This window comes from Staurois parvus, unplaced genomic scaffold, assembly GCF_062004578.1.
Source record: "Staurois parvus isolate SC_StPar_1 unplaced genomic scaffold, SC_StPar_1.0 ptg000051l, whole genome shotgun sequence".
Taxonomy (NCBI): Eukaryota; Metazoa; Chordata; class Amphibia; order Anura; family Ranidae; genus Staurois; species Staurois parvus.
The window spans coordinates 865,568-890,322 of NW_028317847.1; the positions used below are offsets into that span (position 1 = coordinate 865,568).

Here is a 24,755-nt window from a genome sequence, read left to right on the forward strand (position 1 = left end):
TGTCTTGGTATGCAGCACCTCCCTTCCGCTGTGAGGATGATAGCAGTGGCCAGGCAAGAGACCAGAGAAAAAGAACACCCAGGCTGATAAGCAGCATGGCCACAGTCCAGACAGGACTGTCGGTTAGTCTGGACCACGGTCTGCTATTTATTGAACCCTGGTCTAGACCAACCTTTTCAACACAGAGGAACCTTTGAAATAGCTTTACAGTTTCAGGGAACCCCTGCTAAAAATTACTATATCTACAACTCATGATACATCAGTAGGAATAATGCTCCTTACACCTGTAGTCATTGGAAAGAATTACCCCCTTACAGATAGTTTAAAAGATCATTGGTGTCAGTGGGAACTTATCTGGGAGGCATAAATTGCTCAAGGAACTCCTAACAACCTCTGGAGGAACCATTGTGTCCCATGGAACGCTGGTTGAGAAACCCTGGTCTAGACAGCAGTGACATGCTCTCTGGTTTTCAGAACATTGTGGATGTTTCCCACGACTACAGCCCTGATCAAAAGTATTGAGAATGACACAAATATTAATTTACATGCAAGGAAACACGTGTGGTCATCATTGCTTTGCACAAAAAGGGATTCACAGGCAAGGATATTGCTGCCACTAAGATTGCACCTAAATCAACCATTTGTCGTATCATCAAGAACTTCAAGGAGAGAGGTTCATTTGTTGTGAAGAAGGTTTCAGGGTGCCCAAGAAAGTCCAGCAAGAGCCAGGACCATCTCCTGAAGATGATTCAGCTGCGGGATCAGGGCACCACCAGTGCAGAGCTTGCTCAGGAATAGCAGCAGGAAAGTGTGAATGCATCTGCACACAGTGAGGCGAAGACTTTTGGAGGAGGCCTGGTGTTATACAGGCAGCAAAGAAGCCTCTTCTCTCCAGAAAAATCATCAGGGACAGACTGATATCCTGCAAAAGGTACAAAAGGTACAGAGATTGCACTGCTGAGGACTGGGGTAAAGTCATTTTCTCTGATGAATCCCCTTTCCGATTTTTTGGGGCACCCACAAAAAACCTTGTTTTTGTCGGGGAAGAGTCCAAGGTGAGTTCTACCATCAGTCCTGTGTCATGCAAACCGTAAAGCATCCTGAGACCATTCATGTGTGGAGTTGCTTCTCAGCCAAGGCAGTGGGCTCACTCACAATTTTGCTTAAGAACACAGCCATGAATAAAGAATGGTACAAAAATGTCCTCTGAGAGCAACTTCTCCCAACCATCCAAGATCAGTTTGGTGAAGGACAATGCCTTTTCCTGCATGATGGAGCACCTAGCCATAAGGCAAAAGTGATAACTAAGTGGCTTGGGGAACAAAACATCGAAGTTTTGGGTCCATGACCAGGCAACTCCCCAGACCTTAATCCTACTAAGAAGATGTAATCAATCCTCAAGAGGCGAGTGAACACAAAAAACTCCAAGCATTGAATATGCAAGAATGGGCTGCCATCATTCATGATGTGGCCCAGAAGTTGATTGATATCAAGCAAGGGCGTTGCAGAGGTCTTGAAAAAGAAAGGTCAACACTGCAAATTCTTCATGTAATTGTCAATAAACTTCTTTGACACTTATTAAATGCTTGTAATTATACTTCAGTATACCATAGTAACATCTGGCAAAAAGATCTAAAAACACTGAAGCAGCAGACTTTGTGAAAATAAATATTTGTGTCATTCACAAAATGTTTGGCCAGGGCTGTAGTTAAAAAGATCATTGGTGTCAGTGGGAACTTTATTTGAGAGGCAGAAAATACTCATTATTCAAGAAACCCTTAGCAACCTCTGGAGGAACCATAGTGTTCCATGAAACACTGGTAGAGAAACCCTGGTATAGACAGAAGTAACATGCACTCTGGTTTTCAGAACATTGTGGATGTTTCTTGTTCGGAGCAAGGTTCAAGGGTGGAATCAGAAGTCAGCTGTCATTCCTGGATCAATGAGCTGTGCATGGGGGGATTTTCATTATGTCCCTTGTGCTGATTTTTTTTTTATTATTTTGACTGCATTGAGGCTTTAAAAGAGGTTTCCAGCAAGTCATTCCTGGTTCAATGATCTGTGATTGGGGGATTCTCTGTCCCTTAGCTGACATATACAAAGGGACTGGGATGCTTGTGATATTATTGATCTAACATGGTCACCTATTATGACCTTATGGCCATATTAGGTAAATTATGTCACTAGCATCCTCACCACCCCTTTGTATATGTCAGCTGTGGGGCACAGAATCCCTCATTCACAGCTCATAGAACCAGGAATGACTTACTAGAGACCTCGTTTAAAGCCTAAGTGCAGTCAAAATAAAAATAAATCAGCACAAGGGACATAACGTACAGTGAGTAGGATGTGTTGATACCTCTTCTGCTAGGTGAAATTCTCTTCTATCGAAGGTAATCCCCCTTCCCCGTCGCCATTGCTATCATCTGCCAATGCAGCAGGGGTTAATAAAACTGTGGTTGTTGTCACTGGCTCTCATCAAGTGAGTCTGAAACGCTCACCCTTTCCACCCAACTCGTTCATTCATAAAAGCTGTACTATAGCGTCTATGAATGAGACACAATCTATGAATGGAATGAAAACTCCATCCTCTTCATTCATAGATTACCTTCACTTCATAGAAGCTATAAACCGCTTCTAAGAATGAAGTAGCGGGGGCAGAAAGGGCAAGCATAGCCTGACTCTCTTGATGAGAGACTGCGACAACTCCCACAGTTCTAATAACCCCAAGCCGGAAGATTACAGACACTGAATGGAGAAGGATTTCAGAAAGTAGAACAAGCATCAGCACAAGAGACATACAGTTGCAAGAAAAAGTATGTGAACCCCTTGGGATTACGTGGAGTTTTGCATGAATTGGGCATAAAATGTTCTCTGAACGTCATCTAAGTCACAACAATAGAAGAACACAGTCTGCTGAACATAATACTACACAAACATTAGATGTTGCCATGGTTTAAGTGCACATAACATGTAAACATTCACAGTGCAGGGAGGAAAAAGTATGTGAACCTTTGGACTTAATAACTGGTTGACCCTCCTTTGGCAGCAATAACCTCAACCAAACGTTTCCTGTAGTTGCAGATCAGAACTGCACAACGATCTGGAGTCATTTTGGACCACTCCTCTTCACAAAACTGTTTCAGTGTAGCAATATTCTTGGGATGTCTGGTGTGAATCGCTCTCTTAAGGTCATGCCACAGCATTTCAATCGGGTTGAGGTCAGGACTCTGACTGGGCCACTCCAGAAGGCGTTTTCTGTGCTGTTGCAGCCATTGGTTTGTTGAATTACTTGTATGCTTTGGGTCATTGTCCTGTTGCATCACCCATCCTCTGCGGAGCTTCAGTTGGCGGACAGATGGTCGTGCGTTTTCCTGCAAAATGTCTTGATAAACTCTGGAATTAATTTTCCCATCAATGACAACAATCCATCCAGGCCCTGAGGCAACCATGGCAACATCTAATGTTTGTGTAGTATTATGTTCAGCAGACTGTGTTCTTCTATTGTTGTGACTTAGATGACATTCAGAGCACATTTTATGCCCAATTCATGCAAAACTCCACGTAAGCCCAAGGGGTTCACATACTTTTTCTGCAACTGTTTCCTACTGACTGCAAGTTATGTCCCTTGTGCTGATTTTTTTAAAACTACTTTAGGTTTTAATTTGTTATTTGTAATGTGTGGAATTACATTAGATTAGTCGTTCTCTGTCTTTCAGTTCCATTCAGTTATTTCCATGCTTTATAAATGAAAACTAATTACAATGTCCAACTAGAAATAATTAACAACTTCATATATTTGTCTATACAGCAAGACAGTGGTATAGGAAAGTTCTACAGGTTGAAGGGGAATTTGCTGTACCTAACCAAACCATTGACCCATTTCCAACATTACCAACACATAGTATGTGAACCTGTATTACAGTTAATCTATTACCTGTATCAGTTACCTATGAACATGTCTTATCTACCCATTCATCGGTAGCTGTCTTCGGCCTGACCTTACATGGCTGACTAAAAGCTGGAGATATGACCGATTCAGGAATCATTCACAATAACCAGCCTAGGTCATCATGAAATTATAACATTGTCCAAAGTTGATATTGCAGACATATTTTTAACTGGTATATGGAGTATCCATCAGCCAAACTGATAAAAAAGGGTTATCAGACCTGGCAATGGGTGAATTCACTAAGGTTGACATGCCCCCTCTTTGGCCTGGTTCATACTAGTACAACTGCTATTTCATTCAATTTCTAATGTGGTTATGAAGTACAACTTCAGTGCGACTTCTGGAGGAGGAGAATAGTTGGAGGAAAAAACATTACTGCATCAAAAGCAGATCAAAAATGCCTGATGCATTTTTGATGCATTTACACTGAAGTCTCTGGGGCACAGAATCATACTGCATCACACCAAAGTAGCATAAGAACCTTCCCCAAAGTTGCATCACCGTTGCACTGCATTAATGTGAACAGCCACCATTGAAAACTATGATTTTCGTCGGAATGCAATTTTATTGCCACCCAAGTCTCATCTGGAATTGCAGCAGTATGAACCAGGCCTTGGGGGTCTGCTTATAAAAACAAATCACATAGGCATTTGTCCAACGAACTGGTATGTACATCTGTCTGTGCAAACTGGACAAAAATAAATGATTTTTAGGTTATTTCCTCTTCTTTTTTGTTATAGGCAGTAGTAAAATACCACATTATGGCCACTAGATAGAACTCAGGAGCATACAGTGCCTTGAAAAAGTATTCATACCCCTTGAAGTTTTCCACATTTTGTCATGTTACAACCAAAAACGTAAATGTATTTTATTGGAATTTTATGTGATACACCAACACAAAGTGGCACATAATTGTGAAGTGGAAGGAAAATGATAAATGGTTTTCAAAATTGTTTACAAGTAAATATGTGAAAAGTGTGGCGTGCATTTGTATTCAGCCTCCTTTACTTTGATACCCCTAACTAAAATCTAGTGGAACCAATTGCCTTCAGAAGTCACCTAATTAGTACATAGAGTCCACCTGTGTAATTTAATCTGCTCTGTGAAGCCCTCAGAGGTTTGTTAGAGAACATTAGTGAACAAACAGCATCATGAAGGCCAAGGAACACACCAGACAGGTCAGGGATAAAGTTGTGGAGAAATTTAAAGCAGGGTTAGGTTTTAAAAAAATATCCCAAGCTTTGAACATTCCATGAAGCACTGTTCAATCCATCATCCAAAAAAGGAGTACGGCACAACTGCAAACCTACCAAGACATGGCTGTCCACCTAAACTGACAGGCCCGGCAAGGAGAGCATTAATCAGAGAAGCAGCCAAGAGGCCCATGATAACTCTGGAGGAGCTGCAGAGATCCACAGCTCAGGTGGGAGGATCCGTCCACAGGACAACTATTAGTCGTGCACTCCACAAATCTGGCCTTTATGGAAAAGTGGCAAGAAGAAAGACATTGTTGAAAGAAAGCCATAAGAAGTCCCGAGTTTGCGAGAAGCTATGTGGGGGACACAGCAAACATGTGGAAGAAGGTGCTCTGGTCAGATGAGACTGAAATTTAACTTTTTGGCCTAAAAGCAAAATGCTATGTGTGGTGGAAAACTAACACTGCACATCACCCTGAACACTCCATCCCCACTGTGAAACATGGTGGTGGCAGCATCATGTTGTGGGGATACTTTTCTTCAGCAGGGACAAGGAAGCTGGTCAGAGTTGATGGGAAGATGGATGAAGCCAAATACAGGGCAATCTTACAAGAAAACCTGTTAGTCTACAAAAAACTTGAGACTGGGGAGGAGGTTCACCTTTCAGGAGGAAAACGACCCTAAACATGCAGCCAGAGCTACAATGGAGTGGTTTCGATCAAAGCATATTCATGTGTTAGAATGGCCCAGTCAAAGTCCAGACCAAAATCCAATGGAGAATCTGTGGCAAGACTTGAAAATTGCTGTTCACAGACGCTCTCCATCCAATCTGACAGAGCTTGAGCTATTCTTCAAAGAAGAATGGGAGAAAATGTCCCTCTCTAGATGTGCAAAGCTGGTAGTGAAAGACCCAAAAAGACTTGCAGCTGGAATTGCAGTGAAAGGTGGATCTACAAAATATTGACTCCGGGGGGCTGAATACAAATGCACGCCACACTTTTCACACATTTATTTGTAAAATAATTTGAAAACCATTTATCATTTTCCTTCCACTTCACAATTATGTGCCACTTTGTGTTGGTCTATCACAGTGGTGGGCAACCTTTTTTTTCAACTGAGCCAAATCTCGCCAAAACCACGATTGAAATTTATTTTGAGAGCCACATTTTTAAAACTGAAAATACATAGGATGGTACACTGTTTTTAGTTTCAATAAGTTTTTATAGTAATTCATCCCCTATATAGTAATTCATCCCCCATATAGTAATTCATCCCCCATAGTAATTTATCCCCCATATAGTAATTCATCCCCCATATAGTAATTCATCCCCCATAGTAATTCATCCCCCATATAGTAATTCATCCCCCATATAGTAATTCATCCCCCATAGTAATTCATCCCCCATATAGTAATTCATCCCCCATATAGTAATTCATCCCCCATAGTAATTCATCCCCCATATAGTAATTCACCCCCCCTATAGTAATTCATCCCCCATATAGTAATTCATCCCCCATAGTAATTCATCCCCCATATAGTAATTCATCCCCCATAGTAATTCATCCCCCATATAGTAATTCATCCCCCATATAGTAATTCATCCCCCATATAGTAATTCATCCCCCATAGTAATACATCCCCCCTATAGTAATTCATCCCCCATATAGTAATTCATCCCCCATATAGTAATTCATCCCCCATAGTAATACATCCCCCCTATAGTAATTCATCCCCCATATAGTAATTCATCCCCCATAGTAATTCATCCCCCATATAGTAATTCATCCCCCATATAGTAATTCATCCCCCGTATAGTAATTCATCCCCCATAGTAATACATCCCCCCTATAGTAATTCATCCCCCATATAGTAATTCATCCCCCATATAGTAATTCATCCCCCCTATAGTAATTCATCCCCCATATTAATTCATCCCTCATATAGTAGTAGTAAGTAAGTAGCAAGTAGTAAGCCAAGTCCCCCCTGTGTCAATTCACTTACCTTTGCTCCGCACGTTCCTCTCGCCGTATTCCCGCGCCGTTTCGGTCTTCAGGGCGGACTGTGAGAGGAGCCTAGCTCCTCTCACGTTCGTCATGCTGCCCCGCCTACACACATCCTGACAGCCAATCACTGGCTATCAGGATGTGAGTGGCAGCGAGACTGGCAATTCATTGCATTTGAGCGCGCTGCCCTGGCTGTTTTTTTTTTGGATCACGCTGCAGAGTCCCTGCCGCCCGAGAGGAGGGAGGGGAGCGGGCGCCCAGCACACAAGAGCCGCATTAAAGCGTGTAAAGAGCCGCATGTGGCTCGCGAGCCGCGGCTTGCCGACCACTGGTCTATCACATAAAATCCCAATAAAATACATTTACGTTTTTGGTTGTGAAATAACCAAATGTGGAAAATTTCAAGGGATATGAATACTTTTTCAAGGCTCTGTATATACATCTTTGTAACAAGAGATACAATGTAATAATTCCAGAGAGCATTAGAGGGAATTGGCATTTTTTTTTACTATTTCCCTTTAAGGCTAGGCTCACACTGTTGCGAGTTTGCGGCCCACATTTGAGCGGGCACAGCAGCCCAATCATTTAAATGGGCTGTTGTGCCTGATTTTCCAACAGAAAGAACCGTAAACCGGAAGTAGTGGAGCGGCCATCTTGAGAGAGGTTCTGTATAGCCTGTGCTGTATTAGATGGATATTACACTGTTTCTCATTGAGGATACATGCGATTTGAGAGTTTTCTGCTTGTAAGCACATTTTTAATAAAATAGACCGTTATAGAATTTACTACACTATATGGTTTTTCTCTCTTTTTTGAACTATGATATGATGCTTTTTGTGATTGGAGATTGGATCAGTATGGATTAAGAGGAGTCATCTCACATCTGTTTATGCTATTGGACATCTGTAGTCCGGTAAGGTGCATGGTTTGGACGGTGGTGGAGAGTGATTTTTTTCGTTTCACTAAGTGGTGTTGAAGAAGGGAGCACTTGCCACATGTTTAAAGGATGATACACTATGATGCGTTTTTCTTGGAGGTATCCCTTATAAGGATGATGATGATGCGTCTGTAGGATCGGCCGTGAGTGGATCCTTATGGGGAATGAGATGTAAAGCTATATAAAGTATTTTTTATGGTAAGAGTATGTAATTCAGCCATATTCAGTGCACACTGGGTGATTTCTTATAAATAAATTTTGAACACAAATGCATGTTGCTAATTGATTTTGCTATATATTTTTGAGGATGATGCACTATATGTAGCCATTTGTTCTTTTTGAGGTACACGTGGACAATTGTTTTTTGGAGATGGATCAAGTTTATGTTTATATTTTGAAGATTCACAGACACTGAGGAAGTTTTTGACTTTGGACTTTCTGAGGAGAAAGTGTGACTTTTTGTACGTCTAGGGGATTTATTTTAGTGCATTTTATTCATTTCACTTTGTTAGAAATTTTGTGGGTTTACCGATTTTGATATTCATATATTGGTACGTTTGCTTGATTTGGCACCTTACAAATCCCTTATCATTTCGTTGTCTGAATTGTCTATATTAATTGGGATGTGGTGCCCTTGAACTCCAGCCCTCATGAGTCCCTTTTTCGGAATCAAATTGTTTACATGTTGCCAATACTATGCCAATGTGTAAATAAAAGGATTTCCTGGCTAGAGTGATGCGCCCACATGGGAGGGATTGACAGAGCTGTTGCCTAATGAAGTATGGGATATGTGACATTCATATCCCGGGTGCCTAGCTGCGCCTGCTGGGAGTGCAGTACGTTATGCTCATCAAGGTGAGAAATTTAGAAATGAAGAGATGATAATAAAGTATACAGATAATGTAAAAACATTTATTTAATTTAGTAAACGTGTAGGGAAAAATGTTATAAATGATCTAAAAAAGACAATGAAGGTCTTTTTTGAAGTAGAATTGCAGGATTAATGACACTTTAATTAGTTTGTTTAGGCCAAGCTGTGTGTTGCATGTCCGTGCGTCATATCAATCAAGTGGGTTGTCCACTATAGATCGATTATTCCTATCTGGAGTGACTGATCAGAATATAAAATTGTTTATTTATCAAAGTGTATATGGCCACTATAACTCTAAACCAGGGGTCTCCAAACTGCAGCCCACGGGACACTTCCAAGCTTCTCAAAGATTTTATCCAGTCCTAAGCTAGGGTCAGTGGCATTTCCTCAATGTGCACTGATTGATGATTAACGTGGTTGTAAAGGCACAACATTTTTTACCTTCATACATCCTATATATAAAGATAAAAAACCTTCTGTGTGCAGTAGCCCCCCTAAAACTTAGTGTAATCTCGGTCCAGCGATGTGCACAAGAGCTTCGGCTCTCCCAGGTCTCTCTCTCCTCACTGTCTGAGACAGAAGCCATTGACTCCCAGTATTGTAAATCACAGCCAGTGAGCCAATGAGGAGAGAGCAGGGGCGGGGCCGAACTGCACTTTGTGTGTGAATGGACACGTAGAGCAGCAGCTCGAGAGCGAGCCTGCTTGGGTGCACTCATAGCACCTACTTGCTATGGGGGCTCTAGAGAGGAGGGAAGGGACCCAAGAAGGTAAGAATGACATGTTTGTTGTTATAAAAAAAATATCAAACCTTTACTATCACTTTAAGGTCAGTAAGGGAGGACTCTGATGGGGACCCTGATGTAAGGGGGGACTCTGATTGGGACCTTGATGTAAGGAGGACTGTGAAGGAGAACCTGATGTAAGGGGGGGCTCTGATAGGGACCTTGATGTAAGGAGGACTGTGAAGGAGAACCTGATGTCAGGGGGGACTCTGATAGGGACCTTGATGTAAGGAGGACTGTGAAGGAGAACCTGATGTCAGGGGGGACTCTGATAGGGACCTTGATGTAAGGAGGACTGTGAAGGAGAACCTGATGTAAGGAGGACTCTGATAGGGTCCCTGATGTAAGGGGGGTATCTGAGGGAGAACCTGATATAATGTAAGGAGGACTTTTATTTTGGCCCACGGAAATTTGTAAAATATATGATGTTGCCCTGGTGCTGAAGAGGTCAGAGACCCTGCTACAAGCTGAAGAACTGTGAGAGACAGCTTTGGACAATTTTGAGTACTGAAGTTTCTCACCATTTCCCAGCTGTGTACAATTTTAGGGCTTTACCTATATAGGGTATGTTTACTTGATGCAACCTCATCCTTTACCAAAGAATTGGGGTAACACATTGTGTCTCTGAGCTCTAGAATAAACTTCAGTATGATGGACAGCACAGTGGCTACATGGTTAGCACTTCCACCTGGCAGTACTTGGGTTGTTGGTTCAAATCTCAACCACGGCACCACATGTCTGGAGTTTGCATGTTCTCCCTGTGCCTTCTTGGGTTTCCTCCGGGTACTCCAGTTTCCTCCCACACTCCAAAGACATGCTGGTAGGTTAATTGGCTCCTGACTAAATTGTCCCGTGTATGTATGAATGTAAGTTAGGGACCTTAGATTGTACTCCCCTTGAGGGTTAGGGACTGATGTGAATGTACAATATATATGGAAAGCGCTGTGTAAATTGATGGTACCTGAAATAAATAAAAATATGTGTTTGATAAATATAGGCACTAAAAAATGGCAACCACCACCATTTTATTCTCCAAGGCGCCTGCTTTCAGAAATAATGAATTTTATCGTGTGCAAATAAATAAATTAAAAAAATTGCAAAGCCATTTCTATCAGCCAAAGGGTTAATGACATTTGAATGACCTATGACCTTGTCTACAAGGACAGGACACAAATCGCAGGGACCAACATATACATCAGGGACATTTCCAGGGAACATTCTCCAAAAGTGGAGCTAAGACATTTGCATACTGCAACCTGAGACATGACCCTGCTGTGTGCTCAGAGACAAGGACATCCAGGACCAATCTCCTCCAGATGCTGGGACAGTCCCTGCAGGGACAGCAGTCAGTGTGAATACAGCCATGCACCTTGTCTTCTCCTCCTAATGTGCAGACCATCGCTCCACCATACACACTGCACCCCTCCACCTTCCCTGTATCCAGCAGCCAAGGATGATCCACCAGCTCCATCCTCTCTCCAGCAGCACTAGCAACCTCAGCCAATCAGCGAGCTCCTCTCATCCTCCGCACGGCAGGCGGCCGCTTAGAGGCGCTCAAGGATTGGCTGGGATTTGGAAAGCCTAGTCCTTGTCTGCAGGCGGCCGGGCTGGCAGACTGCTATGACGTTCTATGATGTCCCCGCTCTGGACATTGTCACCCTGACTCATCGCAGACAGGTGAGTGGATACCTCTGTGTACCTGGGGAGGAGGGGGGAAAGGGCAGCATCCTGGAGAGGGGGGGGGGATGGATGGACAGTCATCTCTTCATTTCCTCTCTGTGCCCCCCACCTCGCACTCCATCCACTCCTTCTATATGGAATGCATCTCTCATACAATTGCTGCTTTCCTTGCAATATTGTAGCACACCTGCCTGGAATATGTCAGATTATAAATATCATCTACAATGTGTTTATAAATAGACTGCCAAATATATCACTATGTATATATAGAATAGAATGTGTTATTTCCCTGCAACATTGTAACACACCTGCCTGGAATATGTGTTCCATGTATATATATTATTATTATATAGTATCTGTAACGTAGAATTATTTACCCCTATAAAATATATATATACAAAATCTAATGGGGGGGGGGGGGTTTCCTTGCAACATTGTAACACATCTGTCTGGTTCTGTCTGGATTATATGTTGAGTTTATACATATTTATATATAATCTACAATGCATTTCTAAATATATCAACATTTACCTGTACAGTGTAGTGTGTGTGTATGTGTATGTGTATGTATATGTGTGTATATATATATATATAATACACACACATTAATAGATAGATGGATTCACTGGTGTATTTAGGTTTTGTGCTGCCCTAGCCAACACAAAATCATTTGCCCCCATGGACACCGACCAACACAACCCCCCCTTCTTCCTCCCGCAGAGAGAGCTTGACATTGACTAACAACCCCCCCTGCCCCCCACCCGGGAAAGCCTTCCAGTAACCCCCCTTCCCCGGCGATAGAGAGACACTCATCTTCACATCCCCACACATCCCCGGGAATGAGAGCCAGGCTCTACATACACCATCAAGCAGTCCACAGCTTCTCTCGGATCCCACTTGGTTCCCATGGTGGCTTGTGCCTTCTTTCATCCCTTCTTCTGGGGAGATGTGCTGCCCCCCTGAAAAATGCCGCCCTAGGCAAGTGCCTTGTTTGCCTTGTGGTAAATACGCCCCTGGATGGATTTACTAAAACTGGAGCCCACAGAATCTGGCACAGCTGTGCATAGTAACCAATCAGCTTCAAGGTTTTAGACCCCGGTCACACAGGGTGCGACTTGGCATGCGATTTGCATGCCATACAACTTGCAAATCGCATAGCAAGTCACATCCTGTTCTCCACAATTACAGCGGTCATATCGGTGCGGTTCCAACTTGGTCAGAGCTGCGCTGATTTCTAAAGTAGTACATGCAATATTTTTGGTGCGATTTGCATGCTATACAACTTGCAAATCGCATGGCAAGTCGCACCCTATTGTCTGCAATTACAGCGGTCATATCGATGCGGTTCCGACATGGTCAGAGCTGCACTGATGTCTAAAGTTGTACATGAGCTATTTTTGGTGCGATTTGCATAGACATCTGTTTCAGATGTCTTGAAAATTGCATCTTAAATCGGCGTGTCATCCAACTTTGAAATCGTGGGACTTCACTGTAAGTTGCACAGTTTCAGTCCTCATGCACACGGGATGTTTTTACAGCGGCTGTTTTTGGCTTTTTACTTTTTTTCTACAGCTAGTAAACCCCCCCGCATGTTATCCTATGTGTCCATGAACACATAGACTGGAATCAATGTTTTTTGGCTGGAACGTTTTTTGGCTGGAAAAAACCCAGAACTAGTAGGATTCTAGAGGAGTTTTTTAGTTGTAAAAACACTCTAACGCTGAAAAATGCGGTAAAACGCTACAAACCAGCATTTCTGGATTTTTTTTGGTCAACAAAATGCTAAAAACTGTAAACGCAGAAAAACGCAAGAAAACGATGCTAAACGCAGCAAAACGACGCTAAACACTAATGCAAAAATGCTAAAAAAGCTGAAAAACTCAAATTTTTAACGTGATTTTACACAGCTAACGTTACCAGCATTATAAAAATGTCCAGTGTGCATGAGGGCTTCATCTGAAGGAGGAGATTCTCAAATAAGCACACCTTCCTGTCTGCCTGTCTGAGCTAAGGGCAGATGGATTCCAAGATGTAAATGTTACAGGAATAATCTGCCCTTACTCAAGATGACCATAGCTATAAATGCTAGGGGGTGTTTTTCAAAGGGATTTCTCAACAAAATAAAGCATGGAGTGGTGGATGGATGGGGGAGTTTGCTTTGAATACTATAAATGAATCAAATAGCACTTCCAGTGCGTGTTCTCAGACACAGTTTTGATCCACTTTAAATGAGTAGCTGGTTTTCAGATTACACTGAACTTGTTGTTTAATTATAGAGTTAAACCGAAGTAATTAGTAAGAAAAGTTATTTGAATTTCACACAGAGGTTTGTTTTCTGTGTTCCTAGAAAAGCAAACATAGCAGGAAGGTTATGCAGCCCTTGCCTGTGTATGTATTAGAAATTTAGGACAGTACATATACTTTTGGTGGTTGAACTGATTCCCATTTGTTCATTAACATGGAGCAGAAATCCTGACAAAAAATTGCTTAAACCCACAACAGTACAATCAGTCTGTATATGCAGTAAAGTATGCTTGTTATACTCACTGTGGAATCTAAGGGGTTAATCCTCTGCATTGTTCTTCTACTGTCCCCAATCCATCTGCTGATAAAACAGAGCCTTGGGGACAATCTGCACATGCCCAGTTTGGTGTGCATTGATAAAGAGGTTTTTTTTTGGGGGGGGAGGGGGGGACTGCATGTGATCAGCACAGGGCCACTCAGCACTGACCAGAGGGTCAGGGGTTATGCAGCCTCATAGGACAATCAGGGGAAAATGAAAACTCCTCCTACAAGGTTTAATCAGTGCTCTACTGGACACCGATAAAAGTCACAAGACTGCTCTAACTGCTGAAAGGTATTTAGCAATTTATATTTAATAAAATAATTGCATTTCCATGTTCAGTGTACTGTCGGAGACCAGATATAGTGAATGCAGGGTCCTGGGAGACCAGATATAGTCAATGCAGAGTTCTGGGAGACCAGATATAGTGAATGCAGGGTCCTGGGAGACCAGATATAGTGAATGCAGGGTCCTGGGAGACCAGATATAGTGAATTCAGGGTCCTAGGAGACCAGATATAGTGGATGCAGGGTCCTAGGAGACCAGATATAGTGAATGCCGGGTCTGGGGAGACCAGATATAGTGAATACAGGGTCCTGGGAGACCAGATATAGTGAATATAGGGTCCTGGGGAGACCAGATATAGTGAATGCAGGGTCCGGGGAGACCAGATATAGTGAATGCAGGGTCCTAGGAGACCAGATATAGTGAATGCAGGGTCTGGGGAGACCAGATATAGTGAATACAGGGTCCTGGGAGACCAGATATAGTGAATATAGGGTCCTGGGGAGACCAGATATAGTGAATGCAGGGTCCGGGGAGACCAGATATAGTGAATGCAGGGTCCTAGGAGACCAGATATAGTGAATGCAGAGTTCTGGGAGACCAGATATAGTGAATGCAGGGTCCGAAGTTTAGTAACATTTTAACAACTTGCCTACTGGGGCAATTCTGACATTTCTGTCATGCATGCAAAAATCTGATTTTTTTTCCCTAGAAAATAACTTAGAACCCCAAAATATTATATACTTTTTCTAAGCAGAGGCCCTAGAGAATAAAATATAAAAGATGATGTTATGCCGAGTAAATAGATACCAAACATGTCATGCTTCAAAATTGCGCACACGCATAGAATGGTGACAAATTACTAAAATAATTGCATTTCCATGTTGTGTGTACTGTGGGAGACCAGATATAGCGAATGCAGAGTCCGGGGTTTGGTAACACTTTAGGCTTGGTTCCCACTGGATGCGATTTAAAATCACGTGTTCTGTTTGCTATTTCACTGTGTTTTGTGAAGATTTCCCAACGATTTTGTGCGTTTTCCATTGCGTTTTGCAGTGTGATTTCAATTGTAGTCTGTATGTGGAATCGCAACAAACTACAGAAAAAGTAATACAAGAATTGGTTTTGAAATCACGCTGCAGCAAATCACATATGTTAAGACACTCACATTCACATTCATTAGATACGATTTCAGGTACGATTTCAATTCCCAAATCGCACCTGAAATCACAGCGGTGTGAACCAGGGCTTTAGGTATAGTTTGTCTGTTTTTTGGCAGTGGTGGTGAGGAGCTCAGACCTTGCATCACTGGAGAAAAGAAAACTAAGAGGAAAGTTTGCCATAATGTACAAGTCCACTGTGTCTACTAACACATTATTGTATGTGCTGCTGGAGACCCATGGAAGCTCACATCCACTTTAAAAACTAAGTTCACCTTTTGTAAAAAAAAATAATAAATGTACATTATCTTGCTAGTAAAAATGTGCATTTATTATTTTTTTTTGCCCTTCAGTTTGCAGGGCATTGCACCCGTCATCAGTGGATCGTGGGTGCAATGTCAGGCTCCTGCATATTCTGCTGAGAGCTGTCTCTGCCCGTATCTCAGTACGGGTAGACAGTTAGAGCTCGTTCACACTTGACTTTATTTCTAACTCTTGCCAAACGCCCCTATAGCGTTTGACAGGCATTAGACAGGCGTTTGGGAAGCGTTTTTAACGCTCCTCAAATGCTCCCCAAACGCCCTATGTGCGGTTTTGAGGTGGTTGTTAGACGTTTGCCAAGCGTTAGAACCACACCACAAATGCCTATAATGAAGTTAAATGGTATTAACTCTCCGCAACCGCGTCGCAACTGCACCGCAACCGCCTGCCAGGTGTTTTTGCGGAGGGACACCATAGACTTAAATGGGAGGCTTCAACTCCTCCTGACTCAACACAAGGTGTCAGTTTTTTGCTGCGACGCTAACGCTTCAGTGTGAACAGCACTGTGTGCTGCCATATGTAGAATTTTCATAGGCGTTTGAGAAGCGTTAAAAACGCTTCCCAAACGCCTGTCTGACGCCTGCTGACAAAGCTAGTGTGAACTGAGCCCCCTCAGGTGCAGTGAACTACAAATGCACTAATCAGCACCCAGGTAATTCATTGAGAACTACAAGCCTCCTGTGGTGGTGGCAGATGGGACTTGTAGTTCATTCATTTACAAATTCCTGTGAATGAATGACAGGGCTGTGTGGGCAGAGCTCTGCACAACTGTGCTGTTCTTGAAATCTGATAGCGGATTCGGGGAGAGGAACCCCCACCTGCAGTCATGGGGGGAGGGGGAGCTGCACATATTACATGTTACATCCTAAATACAAGTGTAACATATTCAGAAAGTGAACTTATCCTTTGATGAATAGATATTTTGTGAATGGCATTTACATAGGTGACAGGTACATTAAATGCTTATACATGCAAGTCCCAGGTTATGATGTGTACAAAAATCTCCATGCAAATAATCTCTGTTTTTATTAAAGAAAGTGTTAAAAACATATTTAATGCTATACAAGACATTTTGTCATTTAATTATCATAAAATGTACCATCTCACTTTAATCTGTCTCCAGCTATGATACAAATGTATTTTCCTTGCAACCAAAGCAACAGTACAGATCAGGGGCAGACTGACAACTCATGGGGCCCCCGGGCAATAGGAAATCATGGGGCCCCTGTGTCCTCGCCCACACTCAAACCACACCCAAAATTGCCTATGAGAGGTACCAGGGGCATCTCATGGGGCCCCCTACTGTCCCGGGCCCTCAGGCAGGGCCCGAGTGCCTAAATGGTCAGTCCACCCCGGTACAGATTGCCTCAGCACTGCCATCCCTGCTTCCTTTATTGGCTGAAAGCTTGACTTCACAGAATTGATGTGAAATTAAAGAGATCTTTTGTGAAATGCAAAGACTCTTGCATGAGGGATGCTGAAAATGTGTAGGTGGTTATAGTGAAGGCCGAGCCTTCTGCTTAGCTATCAGTTTTAGAAAATACTGACAAAATTTCTATCCAAAAATAAAAGGTTTTGAATGGTAATCTACTTTAAAGACCTTGCAGTGAAATCCAAGGTCCGTGTATACTGCTTGGGCTTATTTGTTTTGTAAAAATCACCTACTGATAGTAGGTCCAAAATTTACCAGTTAAAAAATTAAGATTAAAAGGGGAAGTTTGGGGTTTAAAAAAAATAAGCATCCATACTCACCGCTATGCTGCAGCTGTCCTACATCAGCAATAAGACTGAGAACTGAGTGATCACATGACCACTGATCTCCAGGGCCGGATCTAGCCTATCTGATCTTGGGGTGCAGTGAAAAAAAGTCAGGGGGAATAATGTCAACACTGTGTGTGAGCCACTGTCACACAGCGTCCAGAACTGGGAAACAATTGTATGTATTAGGCTGTCATTAGATTAAGGTGATATAAAGGGGGACTCTATCAGAGTCCCCCTTTCCATCAGGTTCCCATCAGAGTCCCCCCTTACATCAATTGTCCCCATGTGCACCCTTACATATGATCAGTAATCCTCATAAGAGTTCCCCCCTTACATCAATTGTCCCCATATAAACTTTAGATATGATCAGTTATCCCCATAAGAGTTCCCCCCTTACATCAATTGTCCCCATGTGCACCCTTACATATGATCAGTTATCCCCATCAGAGTCCCCCCTTACATCAATTGTCCACATGTGCACCCTTACATATGATCAGTTATCCCCATCAGAGTCCCCCCTTACATCAATTGTCCCCATGTGCACCCTTATATATGATCAGTTATCCCCATAAGAGTTCCCCCCTTACATTAATTGTCCCCATGTGCACCCTTACATATGATCAGTTATCCCCATCAGAGTCCCCCCCTTACATCAATTGTCATCATGTACACTCTTACATATGATCATTTATCCTCATAAGAGTTCCCCCCTTACATCAATTGTCCCCATATAAACCTTTACATATGATCAGTTATCCCCATAAGAGTTCCCCCCTTACATCAATTGTCCCTATGTACACCCTTACATATGATCAGTTATCCCCACAAGAGTCCCCCCCTTACATCAATTGTCTCCATGTGCACCCTTACATATGATCAGTTATCCCCATCAGAGTCCCCCCTTACATCAATTGTCCTCATGTACACTCTTACATATGATCAGTTTTCCCCATAAGAGTTCCCCCCTTACATCAATTGTCCCCATGTACACTCTTACATATGATCAGTTATCCTCATAAGAGTTCCCCCCTTACATTAATTGTCCCCATGTACACCCTTACATATGATCAGTTATCCTCATAAGAGTTCCCCCCTTACATTAATTGTCCCCATGTACACCCTTACATATGATCAGTTATCCCCACAAGAGTCCCCCCTTACATCAATTGTCTCCATGTGCACCCTTACATATGATCAGTTATCCCCATCAGAGTCCCCCCTTACATCAATTGTCCTCATGTACACTCTTACATATGATCAGTTATCCCCATAAGAGTTCCCCTCTTACATCAAGTGTCCCCATCACAGTGCCCCCTTTCATAGATTGTCCCCATGAGTGTGCCTCCTTACATCAAGAACCTGCATCATGACATTAGTGGTTGCACTTTCAGAGACCTGAGGAAGGGGAGATGAAACTCAATTATAATGGAGCCAGCCCACCCCAGCACCCCTTTAGGTGCTGCTGATCACTCAGTTCTCAGTCCGCTTGGAGTGGAGAACTGTGACTGTCAGTCACCACTCTCCACCCTGACCCTCCAGCACTCACTGGAGCGTCAAGCAGAAGAGAGGGTTGGCACAGCTGGCTTCAACTCTCAACCACTCACTGAGAGGCAGAGCCAGCTGTTAATCAGGCAGCTAAGTGGAACCTGGCAAAATTGTCAGGATCCTTCCAGAGCCTGGAGCCACTCTGCTACGTCAGCTGATAGCGGGAAATAGCCTGCTATCAGCTGACTCTGGGTCACAAGAAAGCAGAAGTAAGTGGACTCCTGTGACCCACAAGAGAAGTATGACCAGACAAGCTTGGGCTATACTTTTAAGTCTTTAGTCTATAGGGCTTGTTCATACCTATGCAGCACACTTCCATGTGACTTGGAAAAAGGTGTATACTGCACCAGTAACAGCGCATGAAAAACGTATCCAAAAAAAAATTTGCAGACGTGCAAGTATGAACCTAGCTTTATAATTACCGTCTTCCACCTGTAGCGTCTAGACAAGTGATGCCACATTCCTCACTGGGGAATACAACTCCCAGGGAATACAAAGCAGCCAAATCTCATAAAAAAAGCCCTTGCAATGATTCGGGCATAAGACCATTAATAATCTAACTTATTTTTATTACAGATACGTTTTGGCCATACTAACAGCAGGCGATTTATGCAGGGGGAGGGGGCATGGAGAATATATACGGATGCTGAATTGTATTACAATTTCCTATTTAAAATTCAGGAAAACAAGCCCTAAGTTGAATGCCTCTTCAAAGTCAATAGGAATTAAACCGCCATTTTTGTTTTCCCAGGAATAAACGATAGAAGACAATCTACTGAACTATGGAGTCCATCACAATGATGGGAAGTCCGAAGAGTGTGAATGACTCTTTCTTACCCAATGGCACAAATGGCATCAAAGAGGAAAAAACTACAATAGGCATCCTAGGCAGTGGAGACTTTGCCAAATCCTTGACCATCCGGCTTATAAGGTGCGGTTATCACGTGGTGATCGGAAGCCGGGAACCAAAATGTGCCGCCGACTTTTTCCCACATGTGGTGGACGTGACACACCATGAGGATGCCATTTTGAAAGCCCACATCATCTTTGTAGCAATACACAGAGAACATTATTCTTCATTGTGGGACTTAAAGCATTTACTAAGCGGGAAGATTCTGGTGGATGTGAGCAATAACATGCGAGTGGACCAGTACCCGGAATCCAACGCCGAATATCTGTCCTCACTCTTCCCAGACTGCTATGTGGTTAAAGGGTTCAATGTCATCTCTGCATGGGCAATGCAACTAGGCCCAAGGGATGCCAGCAGCCAAGTAAGTTAAAAACCTCTTAAACTGAACCATCTTTATGCCATGTATCCTTTAAAGTGGAATTAAACTGCACTTTTTTTTAATACATTGGCTCCCAGGATGTTTATGCCATAATGTGCTAGTGTTCACCCCATATTAGCACTTTATGCCACAATTACCTGTGAAATGATGCTCTCCAGAGATGTCATGGGCGCTTTTTCTCCTCCCGTCTTCCTTTCGGGAGTGCTCTATTTGAGCCACTTGAATGGACGAGCCATGGTGACGTCAGTCCCACACATGCGCACAGGAGTCACATCATCATGGCACAGAGTGCTGCTGTAAAAAAAAAATGTTGCTGTAGCTGCTTAAAGTAAAGGGGTAAGTTCCACTTTAAAAAGCGTTAACTGGAGAGAGTTCACCTTGTCACCTTCTTAGTCACTTATTTATCTTATCAAAAAATGTAAAAAAAATAATTTCTTCATAAATTTAGGCCATATTCTTTGGTAAAAATAAGTGTATATTAAATGGTTTGTGTGACAGTTATAACATCTACAAACTATGGGATATATACTGGAATTTACACAGCTATGATGCTATGCTGGTAATGGCGGTGATCAGCGTCATATAGTGGGGCTGTGATAGTGTGGCAGCCAATCTGGTGCTAAAAGACTCACGCAGGGAGGAGCACTAACTGACTAACTGACACTGACATCACTAGTGACACTAATACAGTGATCAAATATAACACTGTACACTGTCACTGTACTAATGCCAATGGCTGGGAAGGGATTTACATCTAGTTGCAATCAAGGGGTTACCTGTGTGCCTGAGAAGTGTAATATGTGCTGCTTTTACTAAGAGATTTGGAGGGAGAAGAAACTTTGCAGGGAGAAGGGCTTTGCAGGGAGAAAAAACAGCCAGATTGCTGTTCTGGGTACATGAATCATTGGCTGACATCTGCTGACAAAATCATGCTATGTGCAATCACAGTGTGAGTTAGCCAGGGGCGAACACATGCCCCGCTCCCGGAAAAGGATGGACGACATACATGTACATGATCCAGCCTGCTCGTGTCACCTGTGTACTGTGGGTGAGCGGGAACTGGTCAGAGACCATCAAATTCTACTAGTTCATCTAACACTACCCTCTTCATAGGTTGACAGTGTTGCTGTCCAAGGGTGGCTATGCTGCTTCTCCATAGAATATGTGGAAGGGTGAGTGTAGCCAGTACCAGGACAGGTTCATCCAATGCCTAGGGCAAGGTTGGGCAACTAAGCCCCCCTCCCCTGATGCCAATGCATGCGGTAGAATGGGTATACTGCCCTTCACCCATTCTCTGCCCTTCTGCTCCAGTTGCTCATGGTTAGCATGGAGTGGGTACTGCAGATGAGTGACCAATCACTTGCTATCTAGCAGCACACCCATCTTGCATACATACGGTCTGTTTTGTGTGTCATATGTGTGGAGATGGGGTGGAGAATGTTAGCAGCTGCTGTCAGAGCAGATATGATGCCATAGCCTGCTGGTTGCCAGTCACTGATCTGGAATGTAAATGTGGTGAGGGGGCACCCCCCTACTGCTGAGTCCCGGGGCGACTGTACCTCCTGCCCACCCCTTGTCCTGACCCTGAGTGTAGCCACACAGAAGGCGTGTTACTGGCCATAATATCATCTGAAAATAAAGGGGAAAAAAAAGCCTAAAAAAGAAAACAAATGCAGCCATCATATTTAAAGGCTAGTAAGCTGCAAAATAATACATTTTTTGTTCTTGGGTTCAGATACACTTTGATGCATGGTGTATGTATATACACTGCTTGCATTTAAAAAAAACTACATAAGTACACAATGCATCAAAGTGTATCTGAACTCAAGAACAAAAAATGTATTATATAATTTTCTTGTATAATTTCTGTACAATCTCCTTTAGCAGGTTCACACCTAAGCATTTTCTGCAGTGTTTTGCGTTTTGCAGAAATGGAGTACAGTCCATTTAACATGATTTCCTATGGGGCATGTTCACATCTCAGCGTTTTCACCCGGTGCGTTTTTAGGAAAGGGTCAGAGACTTTTTTGAATGCAAAAAGTTGCATTTTTGGTTCTATAGACTTCAATGGAAACTCTGCAGAAAAGCATGTATTGCTTTTTTTATGCATTTTTGCCACTTTTTCTGCATTTTGCATTTTAAATCTGCCTAGCAACAAGAAAAAAAAATATCAAAAACACTGTAAAAACGCAAAGCAAAACGCAGTGCAGAAACGGCTCAAACGCAACCTGCATATGTGTGAACTTAGCCTTAGATTTACCTTCAACTATGTAGTGCAATGGCCTGCCTGACTGGATACAAATTGAAAGTGTTGTTTAGGTTTGACCTCATATTATATGGTTTTTGGTAAATCTAAAGGAAAATTTTTTTTAAGTGTAGTGGTTTTGCACAGAGCAGCGCCGATCCTCCTCTTCTTGGGTCCCCTGCCGGCGCTCCTGGCCGCTCCCTCCTACCAATGGCCCCCAGAGCAAGCAGCTTGCTATGGGGGCACCCAAACAGGCTCGCACCCAAGCCACTGCACTGTGTCCATTCACACACAGCGCTGCGGCTTGGCCCTGCTCCCCTCTCTCCTCATTGGCTCAATGGCTGTAATTGAGCCTTTACATCCACTTTAAGTCTCTGAATTTGTTCTGGTATCGGTCTCTTGCAGTCTCCTGTACAATTGATTTCAGACTGGGAGAGGAAGATGTGGTACGAGGAGCCAATCAGTTATGGTGCATTGCTCATGTGCTTACAAAGGGCAAGCTGATAGGAAGAGAAAGCTGAGCAACAGAAGCATTGGGTCGCCTGTCCTACCAGACAGGACTGTGCTGTGCAGCAGAGCTGTGTAAATCTCAGATTTGGATAAACAGAAATACAAATCCTTTGGCAGCTAAAACAGCTCTCATATATTTATTTCATCTGTGTGTTTAGCTGTTTGCCTGGAGTTCAGCTTTATCACTTTTAGAATCGTTTCACACTGCTGGGCTGCGGTTTGGCCACAGTGCAGTGTACCCGCAGTTTTCGTGCCATTAACCTGTGGTTTCCCATAGACTTTTTTGCATGTTTTTGGTGTGTTTTCTGAACGTGCACCCAAAGTCTTGCATGCTGCATCGGAAAACACACCAAAAACACACAATCGAATAGAAAGTCTATGGGAAACTGCAGGTTGACTGCATGAAAATTGCGAATACACCCACGCCACAACCAAAACTGCAGGGAGGCAATGTGAAATGGCCCTTAGAACTCAGTTCCTTTCGGCAAGTTTTTCATTATGACATTATACTTGCCATCAGAGGAATGCTTGCTGATAAAATGTTGTTAGGAATGTTTCACTTATATGACCTCATAAACAAGGAACGTCTTGGGTCATATGATGTCTTAAAAGCTTAAACTTGCCTGAAAAAAAATGAAAGCCTCCTGAAATGAGGTGGGATTTCTTTATTACTATACCAATGATCTTCTGTGGTGTTTGCAGGTATATATTTGCAGCAATAACGTCCAGGCGCGCCATCAAGTCATAGAGCTTGCCCGTCAGATGAACTTTATTCCAATTGACATGGGGACATTATCTTCTTCCAGAGAGATTGAAAACTTGCCTCTCCGTCTCTTCACCCCATGGAAGGGTCCTGTCGTGGTAGCCATCAGCCTGGCAACTTTCTTCTTCATCTATTCCTTCATCAGGGACATCATTCACCCATATATAAAAAACCAGCAGAGCGACTTCTACAAGATTCCCATAGAGATTGTGAATAAGACCTTACCAATCGTGGCCATCACTCTTCTGTCGTTGGTGTACTTGGCGGGGCTCCTGGCTGCGGCTCACCAGCTATATTATGGCACAAAGTACCGACGCTTCCCGCACTGGCTGGAGAACTGGTTGCAGTGTCGGAAACAGCTGGGTCTGCTCAGCTACTTCTTTGCAGCCGTCCATGTGGTCTACAGCATGTGCTTGCCTATGAGACGGTCCGAGCGCTACTCATTTCTCAATACTGCTTATCAACAGGTGAGTGATAGCCACCCTGGGCTCCAGATATTAAATGAAAAGTGTCATTTTAAATACATTAAATGTGCATACAGTAGGCTAACAGTGATTATGAAACTTTTCATACAAATCTACTTAAAGTGTTTCTCCAGCCAAAACTGTTTTTACATTTTGGAGTGGGTAAAGGTTAAAGCAGACCTTCACCCTAAATTACATCTTATGCTGGCTTTGTCTCTCTCCCGCCCTTACCAGTAGATATTATTTTATTTTCAATAGACTTTATTCGTGCTCCAAAGCAGCAAATTCTGCTTTTTTCGCCTAAGTGAGGTATCTTCTCACCCTCTGTGCCACAGGACTTGGTTTCAGAGAGATCCCTGTGGCACATCTGCACATGCGCGGATTTTCCCACACATGTGCAAAGTCAGCAACAGTGAAATCCAAAA

The 24,755-nt window shown here is 43.0% G+C and overlaps 1 protein-coding gene across 1 annotated transcript in view; it reads left to right on the plus strand.

Moving 5' to 3' along the window:
* Positions 1-11,310: 11,310 nt before the first annotated feature.
* The window catches only part of STEAP2 (STEAP2 metalloreductase), a 44,354-nt gene continuing 30,909 nt past the window's right edge, over positions 11,311-24,755 (plus strand). Inside the window, exons 1-3 of the mRNA XM_089666231.1 lie at positions 11,311-11,421; positions 19,811-20,330; positions 23,806-24,333. Of these exons, the coding sequence (XP_089522357.1) occupies positions 19,842-20,330; positions 23,806-24,333 (1,017 nt within the window). The 5' untranslated portion in view covers positions 11,311-11,421; positions 19,811-19,841. The remainder of the gene's footprint in view (positions 11,422-19,810; positions 20,331-23,805; positions 24,334-24,755) is intronic.